The sequence below is a fragment of the Gigantopelta aegis genome, chromosome 14 (genome assembly GCF_016097555.1).
Source record: "Gigantopelta aegis isolate Gae_Host chromosome 14, Gae_host_genome, whole genome shotgun sequence".
In the NCBI taxonomy this organism is placed as follows: Eukaryota; Metazoa; Mollusca; class Gastropoda; order Neomphalida; family Peltospiridae; genus Gigantopelta; species Gigantopelta aegis.
In genome coordinates, this window is record NC_054712.1 from 10,266,834 (window position 1) to 10,287,364 (window position 20,531).

Below are 20,531 nucleotides of genomic sequence, written 5' to 3' on the forward strand. Positions count from 1 at the left end.
CCTGAGGTCATAGGATCAAACCCGCTCAGTGGAACCATGTTTTTTCACCTGTCCCAACTATGACTGGTATATCAGAGGCTATGGTGTGTGCTGTCCTGTATGTTAAAGTGTATATAAAAGATCCTTTTTTGCTAATTGAAAAAAGTAGTGGTGTGTTTCTTCTATGACTATATTTCAGAATTATTGTTTGCTTGACATACATGTACAGTGGCCCATAATTAATAAATCAACGTGCTGTAGTGGTGTCATTAAACAGAACTAACTCTATTGTCTATCCCATCCTCCTACAGAAATATTTTGAAAAAAAGTGTTTTGGAAATAAAAAAAATATACGCCCCAGTAAATTCCATAGTATGAAAAAATGCGTTCTCCATGGAAAGGACTATAGTTAGCTGAGGTGTGTGTCCAGGACATTGTGGTACCTCTCCAAGGACGAACTGGCAAATGAACTCCACTTAACTTTATAATAAGTGTTTCTTTCTTATTGTTTTGTAGATCCTGCACTGCAGTCTGTTAAAAATGCTTCCTATGTGCGGTATGTGAAGTCGATGACGTTGGTCGTGGTACTCCAGGGTGGGACCACTGAGGGAAAGATAAACCCTCCCTATATGAGAATCACCTATGGAGAAGTAGAAAGCACGGCCGCAGCGAAGGGTGCGGAGGTTCAGGTGAGTTCTACGCCGCAGGGTTTCTGCCAGAGGGTAAAACTGGTATGGCGCCATACCCAAATTGTTTTGCAGATATTATTATTTTTAAATTAACTGAAAAAATTAATATGACTCTTGTTATTACTGTATGATTTTCTTAACCTTAACCCTAAACCTAACCCATTTTCTTTCTGGAGGACAACAGGTGCATTCAGCACACACATTGTAAATATTCAGTTCCATAGCACCATACCCAAAAATATCTTTCTGGCAGAAATACTGTACGGGGAACAAGGTTTGTTCAGTATTGCATCAAGGGAAGGGCAGGACATAGCCATCTGTCTATGATCGATCCCTGTCGGTGAACCCATTGGGCTAGTTGTCATTCCAGCCAATGCTCCACAATTGGTGTAACAAAGGTTGTGGTATGTACTATCCTGTGGGATGGTACATATAAAAGATCCCTTGCTACAAATGGAAAAATGTAACGGGTTTCCTCTCTAAGACTATATGTAAAAATTACCAAATGTTTGACATCCAATAGCTGATAATTAATAATTCATGTGCTCTAGTGGTGTTGTTAAACAAAACAAACTTTTAATGGTATTTTTTCTCATTCCAACTAGTATGTAAAAATAAAATCCTGGTACATTGTATATACTTTCCTGTGTAGAAAAGTGCAATATAACTTGTTGTTTGATAGGATTGTATGTGTTAGCACCGGCTTTCCTCTTTTGATTCAGACCAAGTGTCGAAATAACCATCAATTTATATTAACCAATAGTCATGGCATAAAATGTGCTGCAGACCTTAGCATGAACAAAACAATTACAGGTGTGATTAATTTCTGCCCTTATGTTGAATATGGGGGACCCATTTATAATATTACCATATATGAGTACAATATAAATTCATATGCTAAAGGGAGCTAAAAATTACTCTCCTTGAACTAGTCTTAGGGAAGTGATAGGGAACGAGGGAGATACACTGTAGCTCCCTTTAAATGGCGAGGTCTGGTGCTCAGGTGTTGTTAAGCAAAATATATTAAATTTGTTTCTTTTCAGGTATCGTTTCGAGTGACGTATGACATGGATCAGTCTAAGTACAACCGTAACTTCCAGATTGCGACAGGGACGCTGTGTACGCTGGGGGTCCTCTACGCTGGTTACCGTGCCTGGGTCTGGTCGAAGCGTGACGGGCGAATCGCCATCGATTTCCCGACCATCATCAACTTCATATGCTACCTCGCGGCCTCTCTGTCGAATGTCATGTTCGTCGTAACGTTTGGAATCGCTTTCTATTGGCTCATCTTTTATAAGGTGAGATTACTTTAGTGTTTAAAGATAATCATATTTTATAAGGTGAGATTACTTAAGTGTTTAAAGATAATCATATTTTATAAGGTGAGATTACTTTAGTGTTTAAAGATAATCATATTTTATAAGGTGAGATTACTTAAGTGTTTAAAGATAATCATGATTACTTAAGTGTTTAAAGATAATCATATTTTATAAGGTGAGATTACTTCAGTGTTTAAAGATAATCATATTTTATAAGGTGAGATTACTTCAGTGTTTAAAGATAATCATATTTTATAAGGTGAGATTACTTCAGTGTTTAAAGATAATCATATTTTATAAGGTGAGATTACTTCAGTGTTTAAAGATAATCATATTTTATAAGGTGAGATTACTTAAGTGTTTAAAGATAATCATATTTTATAAGGTGAGATTACTTAAGTGTTTAAAGATAATCATATTTTATAAGGTGAGATTACTTAAGTGTTTAAAGATAATCATATTTTATAAGGTGAGATTACTTAAGTGTTTAAAGATAATCATATTTTATAAGGTGAGATTACTTAAGTGTTTAAAGATAATCATATTTTATAAGGTGAGATTACTTAAGTGTTTAAAGATAATCATATTTTATAAGGTGAGATTACTTAAGTGTTTAAAGATAATCATATTTTATAAGGTGAGATTACTTAAGTGTTTAAAGATAATCATATTTTATAAGGTGAGATTACTTAAGTGTTTAAAGATAATCATATTTTATTTTATAAGGTGAGATTACTTTACTTAGTGTTTAAAGATAATCATATTTTATAAGGTGAGATTACTTAAGTGTTTAAAGATAATCATATTTTATAAGGTGAGATTACTTAAGTGTTTAAAGATAATCATATTTTATAAGGTGAGATTACTTAAGTGTTTAAAGATAATCATATTTTATAAGGTGAGATTACTTAAGTGTTTAAAGATAATCATATTTTATAAGGTGAGATTACTTAAGTGTTTAAAGATAATCATATTTTATAAGGTGAGATTACTTAAGTGTTTAAAGATAATCATATTTTATAAGGTGAGATTACTTAAGTGTTTAAAGATAATCATATTTTATAAGGTGAGATTACTTAAGTGTTTAAAGATAATCATATTTTATAAGGTGAGATTACTTAAGTGTTTAAAGATAATCATATTTTATAAGGTGAGATTACTTAAGTGTTTAAAGATAATCATATTTTATAAGGTGAGATTACTTAAGTGGTGATAATCATATTTTATAAGGTGAGATTACTTAAGTGTTTAAAGATAATCATTTTTTATAAGGTGAGATTACTTAAGTGTTTAAAGATAATCATATTTTATAAGGTGAGATTACTTAAGTGTTTAAAGATAATCATATTTTATAAGGTGAGATTACTTAAGTGTTTAAAGATAATCATATTTTATAAGGTGAGATTACTTAAGTGTTTAAAGATAATCATATTTTATAAGGTGAGATTACTTAAGTGTTTAAAGATAATCATTTTTATAAGGTGAGATTACTTAAGTGTTTAAAGATAATCATATTTTATAAGGTGATTACTTAAAAGATAATCATATTTTATAAGGTGAGATTAAAGATAATCATATTTTATAAGGTGAGATTACTTAAGTGTTTAAAGATAATCATCTTATTTAAAGATAATCATATTTTATAAGGTGAGATTACTTAAGTGTTTAAAGATAATCATATTTTATAAGGTGAGATTACTTAAGTGTTTAAAGATAATCATATTTTATAAGGTGAGATTACTTAAGTGTTTAAAGATAATCATATTTTATTGAGATTACTTAAGTGTTTAAAGATAATCATATAAGGTGAGATTACTTAAGATTACTTAAGTGTTTAAAGATAATCATTTTTTATAAGGTGAGATTACTTAAGTGTTTAAAGATAATCATTTTTCAAGGTGAGATTACTTAAGTGTTTAAAGATAATCATATTTTATAAGGTGAGACACAAATAAAATTTATAAGGTGAGATTACTTAAGTGTTTAAAGATAATCATATTTTATAAGGTGAGATTACTTAAGTGTTTAAAGATAATCATTTTTTATAAGGTGAGATTACTTAAGTGTTTAAAGATAATCATTTTTTATAAGGTGAGATTACTTAAGTGTTTAAAGACAATATCAGTTACACTGTTCAGTTACACTGTTACTTACCGGTACCTTTGTTTGACACCAAATATCCCATTTGTATTTTTGTGCTGGGTATCATTAAACATTCATTCGATCAGGAAGGAAGGAAGGAAGGAAGGAAATGTTTTATTTAACAACACACTCAACACATTTTATTCACGGTTATATGGTTAAGGACCATACAGATATTGAGAGAGGAAACCTGCTGTCGACCTCTTCATAGGCTATTCTTTTTGATTAGCAGCAAGGGATCTTTTATATGCACCATCCCACAGACAGGATAGTACGTACCACAGCCTTTGCTACATCAGTTGTGGAGCACTGGCTGGAACGAGAAATAGCCGAAACGGCCCACTGATGGGAATCGATCCTAGATGGATCGCGCATCAGGCGAGCACTGTACCACTGAGCTATGTCCCACCCCCTTCATTCAATCATTCAGTTACACAGTATTTCAAAGAGATGATTAATTCTGTTATTCATGACCAGTTTCAAAACTAAAAACCAACTGGATATGAAAGGTACCATCTCATTAAAAGATACATTTTAAAATTCTGATGCTTTATTTTGTTTTTTAGATAAAAATATAACATACTCCCATGAAAAACATTCAGCAAATGTTACTGTTGCAACACTTGTACTCAGAAAAGAAACTTGGATTTATTAGTGGTTTACATCAATTAAACTTGAAAAGTCAATCATTTATACACAATTATATTAAAATCTTGCAAAATGTCAGTGGTGTGGTAATTGGAACATTTTGATTAGCGACATTTCTAGTCAATTGAAAATTGATTAACAGCTACTGTCAGGGTTCGCACAGGTGCTTGAAGTGCTTGAAAGTACTTGAATTTTGTTAATGTATTTTCAAGGCCTTGAAAACCTTGAAAAATCTTATTTTTGTGAAAAAGTCTTTGAAAAGTCCTTGAGTTTTATTCCCCCCTCCTGAAAAAAACAGGAAGCATGCCTTTCCTAGCTTTAGTATAAAAAAACATGAATCGCTTCCGTAGGTTTATTTACGCGTCAGCCCAAAACTTCTTTGTCATTCCCGCCAAATATGTGCTTCGGCTGTCCACGGAAGTTAAATATTCACAAATACTGCTCTCTGATTGGGTCAAAGTACTTGTGCATGCAGACATGTGGTCGTTGTGCATCATCGGAAGACACCATTGTTTGATTGTTAAATTGACTGTAAAAATTCTTTCAACATGCCAGGCAAGTGTAAATTTAACGATACCTGGTTGCTAGTGCTGCAACGATAAACCGGTGTACCGGTATACCGCGATAATTGATCAGCTCGATACGAACCGCGGTACAGTTTTGCGTATCGCGATTTTTATACGCTATTTTTTTTCCTTATCTTATTTGTCTTGAAATAGGCAAAGAAAGAAACAAACAAACAAAAAACACATCATTTTATTAATTGGTGATGACAGGAAATGTAACAATCACGTCAAGAGTAGTCGGCTTACTTGTTGGCATACGAAGTGATAGGTCGGTTATACTTGGTTCTAACTTCTAAACAAAATGTGTTAAAAGTCCAATGAAAATAACCAGTTAACGATAATTACAAATAAATGTTTTGTTACTTACACATTATCATTCATTGTTCATTTACGTTGGAATACGACTACGGCTGTAATCTTCAAAGAAATAAACCAACAAATGAGAATCACACTTCGCTGTTTTTCACTGAACTCGGAATACTTCGGTCGATCGTTCAAAATACCTCGGCTCTGTTTCGGTCGATCTGCTGAAACATTGCGACTCAATACGTAAATTTCTGTGTCAAGCGAGCAGCAACGGAAAAGTCCGATAGTAAGGATTTCTGAATGTGACAATTTATAAATAGTTTGACACCGTCACACCAGTGTTCTAGTAGACTAGTATTGTGTTAAAAAATAAAAATATGACCTAAAACATTTAGCCTGACAACTGAAACTAATAAAGATCATTAAAACGTTATGCCTTCTGTTTTCATTAAAAAAAAAAAAAACCCCATAAATATTAAATTTAAATAATATCAACTGTATTGCAATACATATTGCAATACAGTTTCTTATATCGCAATACATCGCAATACGGTTTTGACCGTATTGTTGCACCCCTACTGGTTGCAAACCGAGAATTACAAGGATTGGCTTTTGTGTGTGCCCGATGAACACAAAGCGCGATGCAGACTATGCTCTAAAGCATCCAGTGTAGCAAGCATGGGCGAGGCAGCGTTACGAAGTCTGTATGTTTGTAGTTTCAATAAATGATCAGGTGTGTACTTTGTTTTGTTTCTCAGGCTAGTTTAACATATTTAATGATGTGCGTTAGTATTTTGCAACTCGATAAATTTTGTGACTGGGGTTTACTGATGAGCGATAATAGACGAACAGCCATAGTGCTCTTGGGTAATGACGTCACATATTAGTTCAGCGACGCCCACGCTCAAGATACGGACAAGCAGAGCTCGATATGTATACAGTGATGTCCGGTGAACCAGCGCACCTAAGCATTAAAATATCGTTTTTAGAATTAAAACTGGAGGGCAAAGCTGTAAAATTGGTTTGTGTGAAATAAGTAGTGCATCATCTGTAATACACTGTTAGTATCTGTGACATCTGTTGTAAAGAAACACTTAAATATTGTCAATAAATGTACTTACCCTCCTGTATTCAAAAGGACTTCTGTGTTAAATTAAGGCTTGAAGCGGTGTATAATTATATGTGCAATGACTGTCTACTTTTTATTACTAGGTAAATTTATTTAAAACATTTTTTTGTGTCCTTGAAAAATTAATTTAAGTACTTGAAAAAGTCCTTGAAAGTCCTTGAATTTTATTTTCTCAAACCTGTAAGAATCCTGTACTGTTTCATGTTTTAAAATTGTGTAGCAATCTCTGAAATTTGCATAGCAAATCACAACACTATATTGAACAAAATGTTCCCTGCAGTATAAGGTGAGCATATCAGTCGTTTGTGGAGGATTAAAAAACCAGATAAAACATTAAACAGTTATTTTAATATATAACCATTTTGGTTATGTAAACTGATTATGTTCAAGTATGTTAAACAAAGCTGGTACAAATAATTGGTGTATTTCATCTGCTATTGTGATACTGTACTAGCTACTTTTTACAATATAATGTTTTTTACTTCAACTATACACCACTTGGGTTTCTAATGGCCTCTTGTAGTACGTTCATGTTGCAATAAATAATAGATTTACAGTGTTTGCATTGTGTTGGGAGGAGCTTAACATACATGTAGCTCTGCCTACTTTAAATGTGCAGGTTCTTACATCGAAACATAATGGATATTTAATAATTAGGATAAGATGATGTTATTGGTCACTTGGGGTGGGATCTAGCTCATTGGGTGTTACGGTGTTTGGGTTGAAGGTCACTTGGGGTGGGATCTAGCTCATTGGGTGTTACGGTGTTTGGGTTGAAGGCTCAAATCACTTTAGTGGACCCATTCTCAGAGTGGGTTTTCCCCATTCTAGCGGTGTCGTTAAATAAGACTACCTTTTTAGGGGGGGTTGCTGATTGTGTTATGGAATTCATAATTATCTGTTTTTATTAACATTGATTAACCATTGTTACACTTGTTTTATTTCAGCGTCAAGATGCGGTGTTTCTCGTTCATCCAACAGGAATGGCTGTCCAGGAGTGGAGGGGTCTCTTTGGTTCAGCGTTTGCCCTCAAGTGTCTTAGTATTCTGCACCTCATATTCTCACAGGTATGTCGCCCTCAAGTGTCTTAGTATCGTACACCTCATATTCTCACAGGTATGTCGCCCTCAAGTGTCTTAGTATTGTACACCTCATATTCTCACAGGTATGTCGCCCTCAAGTGTCTTAGTATTCTGCACCTTATATTCTCACAGGTATGTCGCTCTCAAGTGTCTTAGTATTGTGCACCTCATATTCTCACAGGTATGTCGCCCTCAAGTGTCTTAGTATTGTACACCTCATATTCTCACAGGTATGTCGCCCTCAAGTGTTTTAGTATTGTACACCTCATATTCTCACAGGTATGTTGCCCTCAAGTTTCTTAGTATTGTATACCTCATATTCTCACAGGTATATCGCCCTCAAGTGTTTTAGTATTGTACACCTCATATTCTCACAGGTATGTCGCCCTCAAGTGTCTTAGTATTGTACACCTCATATTCTCACAGGTATGTTACCCTCAAGTGTTTTAATATCATACACCTCATATTATCAGAGGTACATGTATGTCCTCATGTGTTTTAGTATTGTAGATGTCTTATTGTCACAGGTATATTTGCCTCAAGTATCTTAATATTGTAAACCTCATATTCTCACAGATATGTCGCCCTCAAGTGTCTTAGTATTGTACACGTCATATTCTCACAGGTATATCGCCCTTAATTAGTATTGCACACCTCATATTTTCTCGGGTATGTTGGTATTGTACTCACAGATAAGCTCCTTTTCTTTCCAGTGTTTCATCGATATCTTCTTCATTGACTGGGAGCGGCCTAAAAGCGGCGAGAAGAACCGGAAGAGCGACGGGAGCTTGGTGTCGATATGGCGGACATATTTTGTGGCCAATGAGTGGAACGAGCTGCAGACCAGTCGGAAGATCAACAATATTTTCCAGATTTTCTCCGTCGTCTTCTTCCTGAGCGTGGTGGGCTTTGAGAACGTCACGACAATGGACCCCAATGGTCAGGTGATCAAGGACAGCTCCGACTACCGGGCTCAAGAAAGTGAAATCTACAGATACGCCGTCGCCGCACTCACCTACATTCTTGTTGGTAGGTTTTTGATTGAAATCTATTTTATTGCTATTTTAAAAAAAAATCTGTATTAGGCACAACTTACCAGGCCTTGTCCATAATATACTCACATTACGACAGTACGTAGGTATTTTGTTCAGGGCAGGATGTAGCCGAATGGTAAAGCGCTCGCCTGATGTGTGGTAGGTATAGCATCGATCCCGGTAGGCCCATTTGGATATTTCTTGTTCAAGCCAGTGCGCCATGACTGGTATATACAAGGCTATGGTATATGCTATCCTGTCTGTGGGATTGGGTGTATAAAAAATCTCTTGCTACTAATGGAAAAATGTAGCAGGTTTCCTCTCTGAGACTATATGTCAAAATTACCAAATGTTTGACGTCCAATAGCCGATGAAAATAATACATCAGTGTACTCTAGTGGCGTCGTTAAACAAAACACACATTAACTTTTTGTGTTTTGTTCCACCTCTTGATGAAAAGTTAGGGCTAGAAAGATATTTGCCATGTCTTGAACTACATGTATATTCATTTTGGTGTCATTGTTTCAATAACAAGTCACTTGGTTTTTCCCCATCCCAACCAGTGCCCTACAAATGGTATATTAAAGTCTGCTGTGTTATGTGTTGTGTTGTCTGTGAGAAAATGCATATAAAAGAGAGAAAAAGTAGAGAATTTGTTTTTGAATTACCAAATGTTTGACATTCAATAGCCAGGGTGGGATCCAGCTTAGTTGGTATGAATGAATGAATGAATGAATGAATGAATGAATGAATGAATGAATGTGAATGCATGAATGCATGCATGCATGCATGTTTAACAATACCCAGGCATAAAAAAGCACATCGGCTATTAGGAGTGTTTGCCTAAGGTGCTTTGGTCTTAGGATCAAACCCCTCGTGGGTTTTTTCTCACCCCAACCAGTACCCCACCACTGGTATATCAAAGATTGTGATATGTGTTGTCCTTTCTGTGGGAAAGTACATATATATATAGATACCTTGCTACTAATAGAAGTTTAACATCCAATAGACTATGATGTGCTCTAGTGGTGTTGTTAAACAAAACAAACTTTAACACATGATTGTACTCCTGTAACTATTTTCGGTGGCTTTGTGTGTGTGTTTCAGCATTAGTCCAGTGGCTGTTCTACACGTTCTTCTACGAACAGTTCATCGAGGACCGCGTGGGTCAGTTTGTCGACCTGTGTTCCATGTGCAACATCAGCATCTTCATCCTGGCCAACGCCGAATACGGCTACTACATCCACGGCCGCTCCGTTCACGGCCGCTCCGACACAGACATGAAGGAAATGAGCGAGATGCTCAAGAAGGAAGAGGTCAGATATTAGAGGTTTAGATTTATCTAGTACATAAGCTTCTGTGTAACTTGTCTCAGAGATTTATCTAGTACATAAGCTTCTGCGTAACATGTCTCAGAGATTTATCCAGGCATTCTGTAGGTCCAAACATAAATCCATTACCAAAAGAAAGTGGCATTCAAAATTCTCAGTTTTTGTATTAAAATTCCCAATATATATATATATACAGGCCTTTCCCCAGGATTTTTTAACGTGCTTACATTTTTAGCATCAGTATAACACATATCAAGCCAAAATAAGTGGGGTAGTGGGTTGAAAACAGTTAAGTGTTTGCATTCCTTCAAATCTGGCTAATTATGCTTTTTTTTTTTTACTGCTTTTTTTAAGTACGGTAAACCCATCAATTCCCCACCCCCAACAATTTCATAATTTGTGCCATGTTGTTGTTGTTGATTTCAGCGTCGTGTTAAATGCTTGTTGTGCTTTCTGCTTGTAAAATACCTAGGCTAAGAATGCTGACTTCACAGTATATTCCATTTATTAAATTTATTTTTTTAAAATCATAAAATTAAAATTTACGGTCTTTTTAAAATCCAGCTAAATATTAAATGTCACCTCACAGTCTTACAAATATATATATAACAAATAGATTATTGTAAACTAATTCAGTGTACGTTTAACTGCAATTTGTATAAATACTACATGTTCATTTCCCGCGATCGCAATCTGCATGCGTACTCTCAACCATAGGTACAAAATTAACAAAGACAAAGGAAATAAACTGCGTTAGGTATTCATTGATGCAAAGAAACTATTGTTTTTCTACAAATTTACATCAAGATTTACTTTTGTGTAATCGTATTATTTAAAGTCCGCAATGATGTCTCTTGACATGTGGAGCGTGATGTATATTTGCGCCGAGAGCTCTCCTCAGTTCAGCCAACGAACATTCTTCCTCACATTCGCCAACTATTTGATTGGTGTCTGTCATGTCCATTTGGTTTAACGTGAAGCACACAAACCAGTGTAGTGAACGTTTTTTTTTTTCACTCGGTCTGGCTGAACTCTGACCTTGGGGTAGCCTACATGTCTTTCGGCCCTGAACTGGCATGTGTATTCAAATTGACACGCATTGTCGGTTTGTTTTTATTACTTTGGTTCAAAGACTTTACAAAGTTAAAATAACAAGTTACAGATCTTCCACACATTGAATCACCGTTACATTGCGGTCATACATGTCAAGTGCATGCCGTTAAAATTAATAACCGTGATTATTAAAATAAGTAAACATCATAAGGCCTACGCAGTATTCTGGATAGCACCATTTCTCGTTACCGGTAGCGAGATCGCTATTACGCTAATTTAATATTTGGTATCATTATTATGTTTGAGGTGTCAGATATAGAAAATGGCTCAGCCAAAATTGTAGCCACTTGCAAATTGTATTAGCCATTTTTTGTGAAAATAATTTTTAATTAGCCAATGGCTAATTTGGCTACCGACAGCGTGAGCCCTGAGTGTTTTCAGTGTGTATGTGTGTGTGTGTGTTTTTGGTAGGGGATGTTAGGATAGAAATGAGTGATTGCCAATTAATTGTACTTTTAAAAAGTACGTCACCTATCGTTTATTCATTTAAATGGTACAGTTGATTCTGTCAATGGGTATCTTCTTTGATCGGCCTTGAAGCTTGATTGCTCTACACAGGAATCCCGTTACGCGTAAGTGCCTTCCTGACGGATTAGCGGTCCCAGTAGATGTGATAAAATTGCCAAACACCAATTGTTAGGTATTTAGGAAGTGTTTTACCTGTCATAGTGATTAGGTGTGCTTGATATACTGGTACACAAGTTATTTGCAAGAGGTAGTCAACTGCCACGCTCGTACTTGCGATAATTGTTTTTCTAAAGCACTTCAAATCCAAGGCGTAGCGGCAATTGATTTAAGGCGCTTCCACGCTGTCAAAGAGCTTACTTTACGGACCAAGGCATGTCGGGCCGCTATGCCTAACGGCCCTGGGGAAACCCCTGATATATATATTTAAGTATGTCTGTTGTAATAAATTAACAGTGGTGTACTGTTCCAAGTATGATTTACTATCACTAATTTTCACAGTCACGTCAGACGTGGGACCCTGATGAAATATTCAGGATAAATCCCTGTCATAAGCATGATGTACAAATGTATATGAAGAGTTTCATCGCAAAACGCGATAAATACACACCCAATCCTAAAAACATTTTATTCCAAACCACCATAAACACTACGCCAGTTTCTCTGCAATCTGCGATATACATGTATCCTCAGACAATTGTATCGCGTTTTGCTGAAAACTGAATTTGAACTTGTGTTTGTCTACGTGTGAACAGTGTCTGAGTGGTGGTGTTCGCACAATGGTTTTTAATATGGCATTTATCACGTTTTGCTATGAAACTCTTCATATCTACATGTAGGTCTGGGAATTCCAATTGCAGGGATGTATTGTTCACGTTTTTATGTGTAGACAATGATCCATACATACGTTTTTACAATTGTTCCTTTGTTAAATTTCATGTTGTAAATGTATACATAGTTAACAGAGAAGCAATATATAGTAAGTTAAGAGTGTTAAAGAACATTTATAAAACCGAAAATTAATGCTGTGCTTTATGTATTTCTGTAAAATCATAAATTAAAACTAGAAGTATGCATGTCTTTGAGTATTATAAAGTTTGGTTGCTTTTATTGTATACCACACCTCAAACAAAATACCTACCTGCCTGTGACGTGGTTGGGGGGTACGGGTATGAGGAGGTTCTAAATATCTTCAAGTAGCATTTTGGGTTTCTCTCCCCGTCCAACAATCCAACAGCACAGTTTACCAATAATTCTGAGTGAATAGAATAACACACTCGCTGTTTAATAATGAAATTACATTTATTGGTTATCACGATTAATATATTTCTACAGTAGAATTATAAAGTAACTCGTAAACTAGTATAAAAACGTAGTCTACGGAAAAATAAAAATAAACCACTGTAGGCCTAAATTGTAAATACTAATAATTGATTTCCTCAGGTCTCGTCTGGATAAGGTGTAGTTTTCTTAATAAAACCAATGCTTACATTTCAATAAAGTGATTCACGGTTCTGCTGGTAAGAACAGCTGTTTTCTATTTTCTTTCCAAACCATCAACACTCAAGTTCATGACGTCATTCCCGGTTGACGTCATATGTCTTTCTGAAGCTGACGTCATAATATTCCCCGCCGTAAATAACATATTTTCCACGTACATTACACTGCCCATTATGGGAATTATTTATTGTAATAATATGAGATGATTAAACTGTATGCTGGGCTGTTACTGAACAAGCATTGTTTTATCTTCTTCTTTTTTGTCTTAAATCTTTAGAAAATAAATCTTTCTAAAATGTATGATTTCTGCTTCACAGAATAACCTTGTGGGCCGGCGAGGTTTGGAACCCGACACTGACGAACAGACGTTTCAAATGCGGATTCCTAAAACTCTCCGAGAAAAGTACAGGAACGCATTTCAGTCCATGGCGCTGGCCGTAAGTCCTTTCTCTTCCCTGTGCAAATACTGATCCAAGCGGACTATCCCAGCATACATCGTCCAACAATTTTACATATTGATCAATTTATATTTTAGTAGGAGTGGAAACTGGAATGTCTTATCTTGGTTGGCTGGGTGTTTTTGGCATGCATTATATATTATCAACATAAGAAATTGGCACTTATGTCTTCCAAAGTATAATGATAATGATTATGATAAGCACTATATATTACAGTGAAACTCTACCTAATGATCACCCCGGTAGTAAGACCACTCCACTACTAAGACCACTTTTTTAAAGACCGGGTTATTTCCTTATTATTTTATAGGTAAAGCTACCCTGGTATTAAGACCACCCCGCTATTGCAGATTACAACCAGTAAAGTCAGTCCCATTGGTCGTTTTTAGTGCATTTCAACCTGATAGCAAATTTTCTGCATTTTTCGTTCATACAAGTGTTGAAAAGTCACGCATCTAATGGTTTCTTTGTTCTTACTGATTGTTAACAAATGATGAGTAGTACAGTCAAAGAGTAATCATGTTAGTTTAATCTATGGAGCATAAAAAGGACACATGGCATTAAAAAAATTAATGCTAAAATAAATAAATTTGATTTAAGAAAAAAAATAACATTCACGTTTCTCTCTTCTGTTGCTCAGTATAGCATACGACCATTATATTATTCTACAGTATCTCATTATCTCCTGTAAAGCCCATCTTGTCACTAAAATATTGTTATTGTATGTTGCCCATACATGTATGCCGTTGTGTAACGGCCTGAGTTGTAATAAAGTTCCATTCTGTTCTGGTACTTTTAGTTTCTGGGAAACATTGTCTCCTAGTTAATATTAATGAGCGACCTAACGCGTTGATTGGTTGTTTGCATACTGCAGTCAGTCAAGTGACCCACATGCCTGCACACATTCTGATTACAGTGACATGCTAATTAAACACATTTATAAAGAAACACACTGACTATACAAATCATGTAACTTATTAAGAAGAGCCTCACTGCAATTACTTTTAATACCCAGCCCAGAACATTTATTACTCTGAAGTTGCCTCGACACCTGTATATTATTGTTTAGTTGACGGTACACGTTCACCGTCATCCCAATGAGACAGGGCAGACCTAAATGTTAATTGGAATTTCTTACACACCCGTTGGTGAGAACACCATGCATTATTTTTTACAACATATAGTTGTTTACACACGTACATGTACATGTGTTAACAATTTCAAGACATACGACTGGCTGCTTGTAGGCAATGACTAGGTCACCAATGCCATCCATGCAATAAAAAAACAGCACAGTGGAAATTGATTACAATGTGATGTATACTTAACCTGGCAATCGTGTGTCTGTGATGTGTAAGTCGGTTACAAGTGCAAAGGGTTGTAAATATCTTTTAGTCGATAAAATTGGCTTAAAATCTGTTTGAGGATATATAAGAAATACATGTAGAATAATAATTCGTGTCTGTTAGATACCATTTATCTCACACAATTCGTTGTTTAAAAATGTATCAAACTCACTTGCGCTCGTTAGATACATTTTAAAACAACTTGTTGTGAGATAAACGGTATCTAACAGCCACTCATGTATTATTCTCTATATCGCTGCATCAAGGTGACCGACTAATCCAATAGGTTGCAAAACTCGTGTTATTTAGAGAGGCGACATTGACAGTGAGTTTGTGTATTTTGAGCGAGTTGTGTTAAAGCACTGAAAACCAAACATGAATGTTGTAGTCGTACTATCACTAGTTCGATATAATTTTATACACATCATTGTTATTAGAAATGTCAAATTCAATGATAGACAAGTTTTTCATATAATTTGACTAATATTCAGTATTTATAAATTCAAATTGACATTAGTTCTTAGTTCTACATGTATTTTAAGGTTCACTGCAATCTATTTATTATGTTATAATTGTACATAATTTGGAATCAACTTAAGTAACCCACTAATAAGACCACCCTGCTAATAAGACCATATTTATTAAGTCGCATGGGTGGTCTTAATAGCAGCGTTTCACTGTATATATAATGCTTATTATAATTAGTGTATCTAGGAACACTAAAGTAGTGTCTCAAGTTACATTGTACATCTGCTTCCTAAAAGAGTCTACATCTACTACTCCTGATATAACATCATAACAGAAGAATGTGGGGGAGGCAGGTAGTGGATGACAGTGTTGCTATCCTTAAATCAGAGAACTGTTCAAGCATGCCTGTCATGGACACAACTCTGATGGTTATGCTTCAACAGAAAGATTTTAAGTTATAGATGATTTTTAAGTGCTTATTGACATATATGAAGTCAGTTTTTCTATCACCTGTCCCCCACCTCTCACCCCTTTACTACGTTTAGCTTCAGAATCCTTCTACATGAATATAAAACTGTTATGGAGCCCTTAAATAAAATAATGCAGATCAAAAATAAAAGGGATATTTGGATGTTTAAAAATCAATTTTATTTGATAAACAAGATGTGGTTGGGGTTTTTTTTCACGAATTACTGTTAATATAAAATAAAAAAAAGAACTAGTTACCAAAAGCATGAATGATAATCAATAGAAATTAAAATAATTATTATGGACAATAAAACATAGTGCTTACTTTCTTGTTTTACTAAAGGCTTCTTGTGAAATTCACCGATTACACCGAGTGGCAGCATGTTACAATTTTAATATTCTCATGTGAATGACACAGATATGTGCGCGATACATTAATTGTTGTCAACAGATGAGATTTTATGGTTCACTAAAAGACTGTAATTACATTAACTTTTGTTATTGTTTCAGAATATGAACCGACAGCAGAGTGATGCCACCCGTTACGAGTCGTACAGCGCCATTAACAGACTTCTTGCAGCCTTCATTGACCATGTAAGGCTGACTATTATACAGCAGCCGCCAGATGGGGGGATGGGGGTGGGGTGTAGCTCAGTGGTGGAGGTCTCGCTTTATGTTTGATGGGTCATAGGATTAATTGACCTTGGTGAACACCCCGAGGTGGGACATAACCCAGTGGTAAAGTGCTCACCTGATGTATGGTCGGTCTGGGATCAATCTCGGTCATTGGGCCCATTGGGCTATTTCTCGTTCCAGCCAGTGCACCACAGCTAGTATATAAAAAGCCATGGTATGTGCTGTCCTGTCTGTGGAATAGTGCATATAAAAGATCCCGTGTTACTAATGTAAAAGTGTAGAGGGTTTCCTCTATAAGACTATATGTTAAAATTACCAAATGTTTGACATCCAATAGTGATGTTGTTAAACAAAATAAACTTTAAACTGTCGTGAACACCTCAGATGTTTTGTCATCCCAGCCAGTGACTCATAACCGGTGGGGCGGGATATAGGCCAGTGATAACAAAATGCTTGCTCAGTCCCAGTCAGTGGGTCCATTGGGTATGTAGGAAAGTGTATATGAAAGGTCCCATGTTACTGATAGAAAAATGTAGTGGGTTTCTTCTAAAGACTGTCAGAATTATCAAATGTTTGGTGTCCATTAGCCAATGATTAATAAGTCTATTTGCTGTAGTAGTGTCATTAAACAAAATAAACTTTACTTTTCACTTTTGAGAAATCGGGAGTACTCTCTACTTCCTACATTTTAATTTGCAAGCAAATGCTAAAACTTGAGACAGTTCTTGATCAACTGTATTGTTATAAACTTTTATCTAACTTTATGTAAAATTAAACTAATAATTTGTTTTATCATATATAATTTAAATGTTGGTCGTTCTAATGTCAACAGATTTGGCATTAATTTTTTTATTTGAGTAGTTCTACTGTGCTTTAAAATGAAAATAAAAAACTGTTGTTGAAATTGATTTCTAGAAAGAATGGGGCCTCTTGCTCCTTGTCAGATGTGAGCCTTGCCTGGTATATTAAAAGGACATTCCCGAGTTTTTTTCAATTTTTAAGATGTTATGGACTAACAGAGACCTTTTAACGATTGTAATTATATATCAAATATATTTTTCGGTATAAACTATTAGTGGCTGTATAGTAAATGTGTTTCTGATCATTCTAATATTTGTACTAGGTTAAATTTCATTTTATTTCCTAAAATATATTTTTTCGTACATATGAAATTATTTGAAGAGAAAATCCAGTTTGGGCTTCTTACAAATATTAAGACGACCAGAAACACATTTAATATACAGACATTGATATTCTAAACAAGAAAATATATTTAATATGTAAGCTTAATTGTAGAAATATTTTATTAGTCGGAAACATCTTACAATGTAGCAAACTCAGGAATGTCCCTTTAAGTGTATGTACAGAAATGATTATTCGCCCATCCCTAGCCATGCAAGACGGACCAATTCCATGACATCAGCCCATATGAATAAATCGGTCTCGCATGGGCTATGACGTCATTGAATTTAACATGGGGAGTATTACGTCATTGGTAATATATAACGTCATATCACTGCCAGTTGGGTAGTTGTAGATCAATATTTTGTTATTAAAACCTTCATTATAAAAGCTATCTTGTTAATTTGTAGTGTTGAATTATATTTAACACATGAAACAGATGTGACAATTATGATAGTGTAGTTTATTTATGATAAAACGGTCAAATAAAGAAGTTACTTTTTCAGCCATCTTTGTTTGTTTGTGTTAAATAATGGTTTATTTTTCGAATGGATGGGAGAAAAAGACTCCAGCATATGCGATCATGTGGGATAGAAAAAGTACACCCTCGGAGGTGGAATTTTTTACCCTGGGACTTGGCAAGCCTTGTTCCGGGTCAAAATTTCCACTACCTTGGGTGTACTTTTTCTATCTCACATGACCACGTATGATGGAGTCTATTATTCCAAGCACGAGATTGTAAATTTTAAACAGTGGTACTATATAAAGTTTTTAGAAGGCAATGTATATTTAATTATAGGGAGGTATTTAACATAGCTGCCTATATGTACTTTGAATAAGCAACATCCGATTTTGAAATGTAATAAAAACTTGATGTACAAACCAAATGTATGCTAATATGTTCTTTTATATATATTTTTTTTATTTCCAGTCATTACGGAATATAGATTACACCGTAAGACCAAAGACTTGGTTAGAAGGCATCATGGATACAGAGTTCATTGACATCACAGCTGAAAAAGGAATTCTTTATAATGGTATCAGTACTGATTTCTTTTAAAAACTAAATATTGGTCATTTTGCTTTGTCCATTTGAATGTGTGATGTACCTTGGTCATAGAGCACTGGAGCAATAAAATATCATGGTTTTTTTTGTTGAATTAGTAATACAAGTCAAAATAACAAAGAACTGTCTTAAAGGGACAGACCCTAGTTTTTAAACAGTAAAGCAAATATTTCACTGTTAGAGCCATTTATGATCACTGAAATCAAACATTACTTGTATTTTATTGTTTAGATTATCCATTTCTGTATAACCAAAGTGTTTCTGGTCATCTTGATGTTTCTAATACCACAAACTGAATGTGCGTCGGAGAAATAACAGTTATGGAGTCGAGTTTTAGTCTTTCTTTAACGCTATTTCACCGTTTCAGTGTCACAGACTCTTTGTTTCACTCTCTTGTAATGTTATCCAAATGTGTTACAGGTCAATTTTTACGGGTTTGTAACTTAACCAAACTTAGTGTCCATTTTCATGGGTTTGTAACTTAACCAAACTTAGTGTCCATTTTCACGGGTTTGTAGATTAACCAAACTTAGTGTCCATTTTTACGGGTTTGTAGATTAACCAAACTTAGTGTCCATTTTTACGGGTTTGTAGATTAACCAAACTTAGTGTCAATTTTTACAGGTTTGTAACTTAACCAAACTTAGTGTCCATTTTCACGGGTTTGTAGATTAACCAAACTTAGTGTCCATTTTTACGGGTTTGTAGATTAACCAAACTTAGTGTCCATTTTTACGGGTTTGTAACTTAACCAAACTTAGTGTCCATTTTCACGGGTTTGTAACTTAACCAAACTTAGTGTCCATTTTTACGGGTTGAAACTAGGGTCTGCACCTTTAAAGCCTTGTGGGCCTGGATTTAGCTCTGTGGGTAGAGTGCTCAACTGAAGATAATAAACATCTTGGCGGACCACTTGGGATTTTTCTCGTCCGATCTAGTGATCCATGATTGTTATATCAAATGATGTGGTATGTGCTGTCCTGTCTGGAAAAGTGCATATAAAAGATCCCTTGCTGTTAATGGAAAAATGTAGCAGGTTTTCTTTGAAGACTGTGTCAAAATTACCACAAAAGTGCTGTCGGTAAAGCTCTTCAATAATGGCAAAATGTTTACACCTGTTATACATTATCTGCCAGTATATGTCTCCATACAGCAAAATAACCTTTCAGTCTTATTTATTTGATGCAAAAGTCTCTTTTTTCCAAATTGCCATGGGCAGGCTTTAAATTGCCATCCGTGGGCTGTTTCACCCACAGCAATTTTGTTTTTAAAGCAGCAGTATCCGGAATATTTTTATTATTTAAGCATATAGAACAGAAAATCCAATTACGTTTGGTGCATATATGACGCCGCACTCTGCATTGGTTTCACTACGCTGGTTTATCCAGGTCAAAAACAAAGCCAGTATTTCGAAAGTGGGACACTTTTGACGGGCTCCTACTGATCTCGGTTTTCATTGGCTTATCACAAGTGTGGAATTCCTCAACAAGAGATCACGTGAGATTTCGCAATTTTTGAACAAATTTAACTGTCTTGATTAAGGGGTCGTCTCATATCTCCAAAACATATTTATATCCATAGAGGTATGGTACAACGCCTTTCCA

At 35.2% G+C, this 20,531-nt stretch overlaps 1 protein-coding gene across 1 annotated transcript in view; it reads left to right on the forward strand.

Annotated features, from left to right (window-relative positions):
* The window catches only part of LOC121388907 (meckelin-like), a 68,647-nt gene that overhangs the window by 44,647 nt on the left and 3,469 nt on the right, over positions 1-20,531 (forward strand). The window contains exons 13-20 of the mRNA XM_041520446.1: positions 496-668; positions 1,712-1,966; positions 7,726-7,845; positions 8,574-8,889; positions 10,002-10,210; positions 13,621-13,740; positions 16,554-16,637; positions 18,793-18,898. Of these exons, the coding sequence (XP_041376380.1) occupies positions 496-668; positions 1,712-1,966; positions 7,726-7,845; positions 8,574-8,889; positions 10,002-10,210; positions 13,621-13,740; positions 16,554-16,637; positions 18,793-18,898 (1,383 nt within the window). The remainder of the gene's footprint in view (positions 1-495; positions 669-1,711; positions 1,967-7,725; positions 7,846-8,573; positions 8,890-10,001; positions 10,211-13,620; positions 13,741-16,553; positions 16,638-18,792; positions 18,899-20,531) is intronic.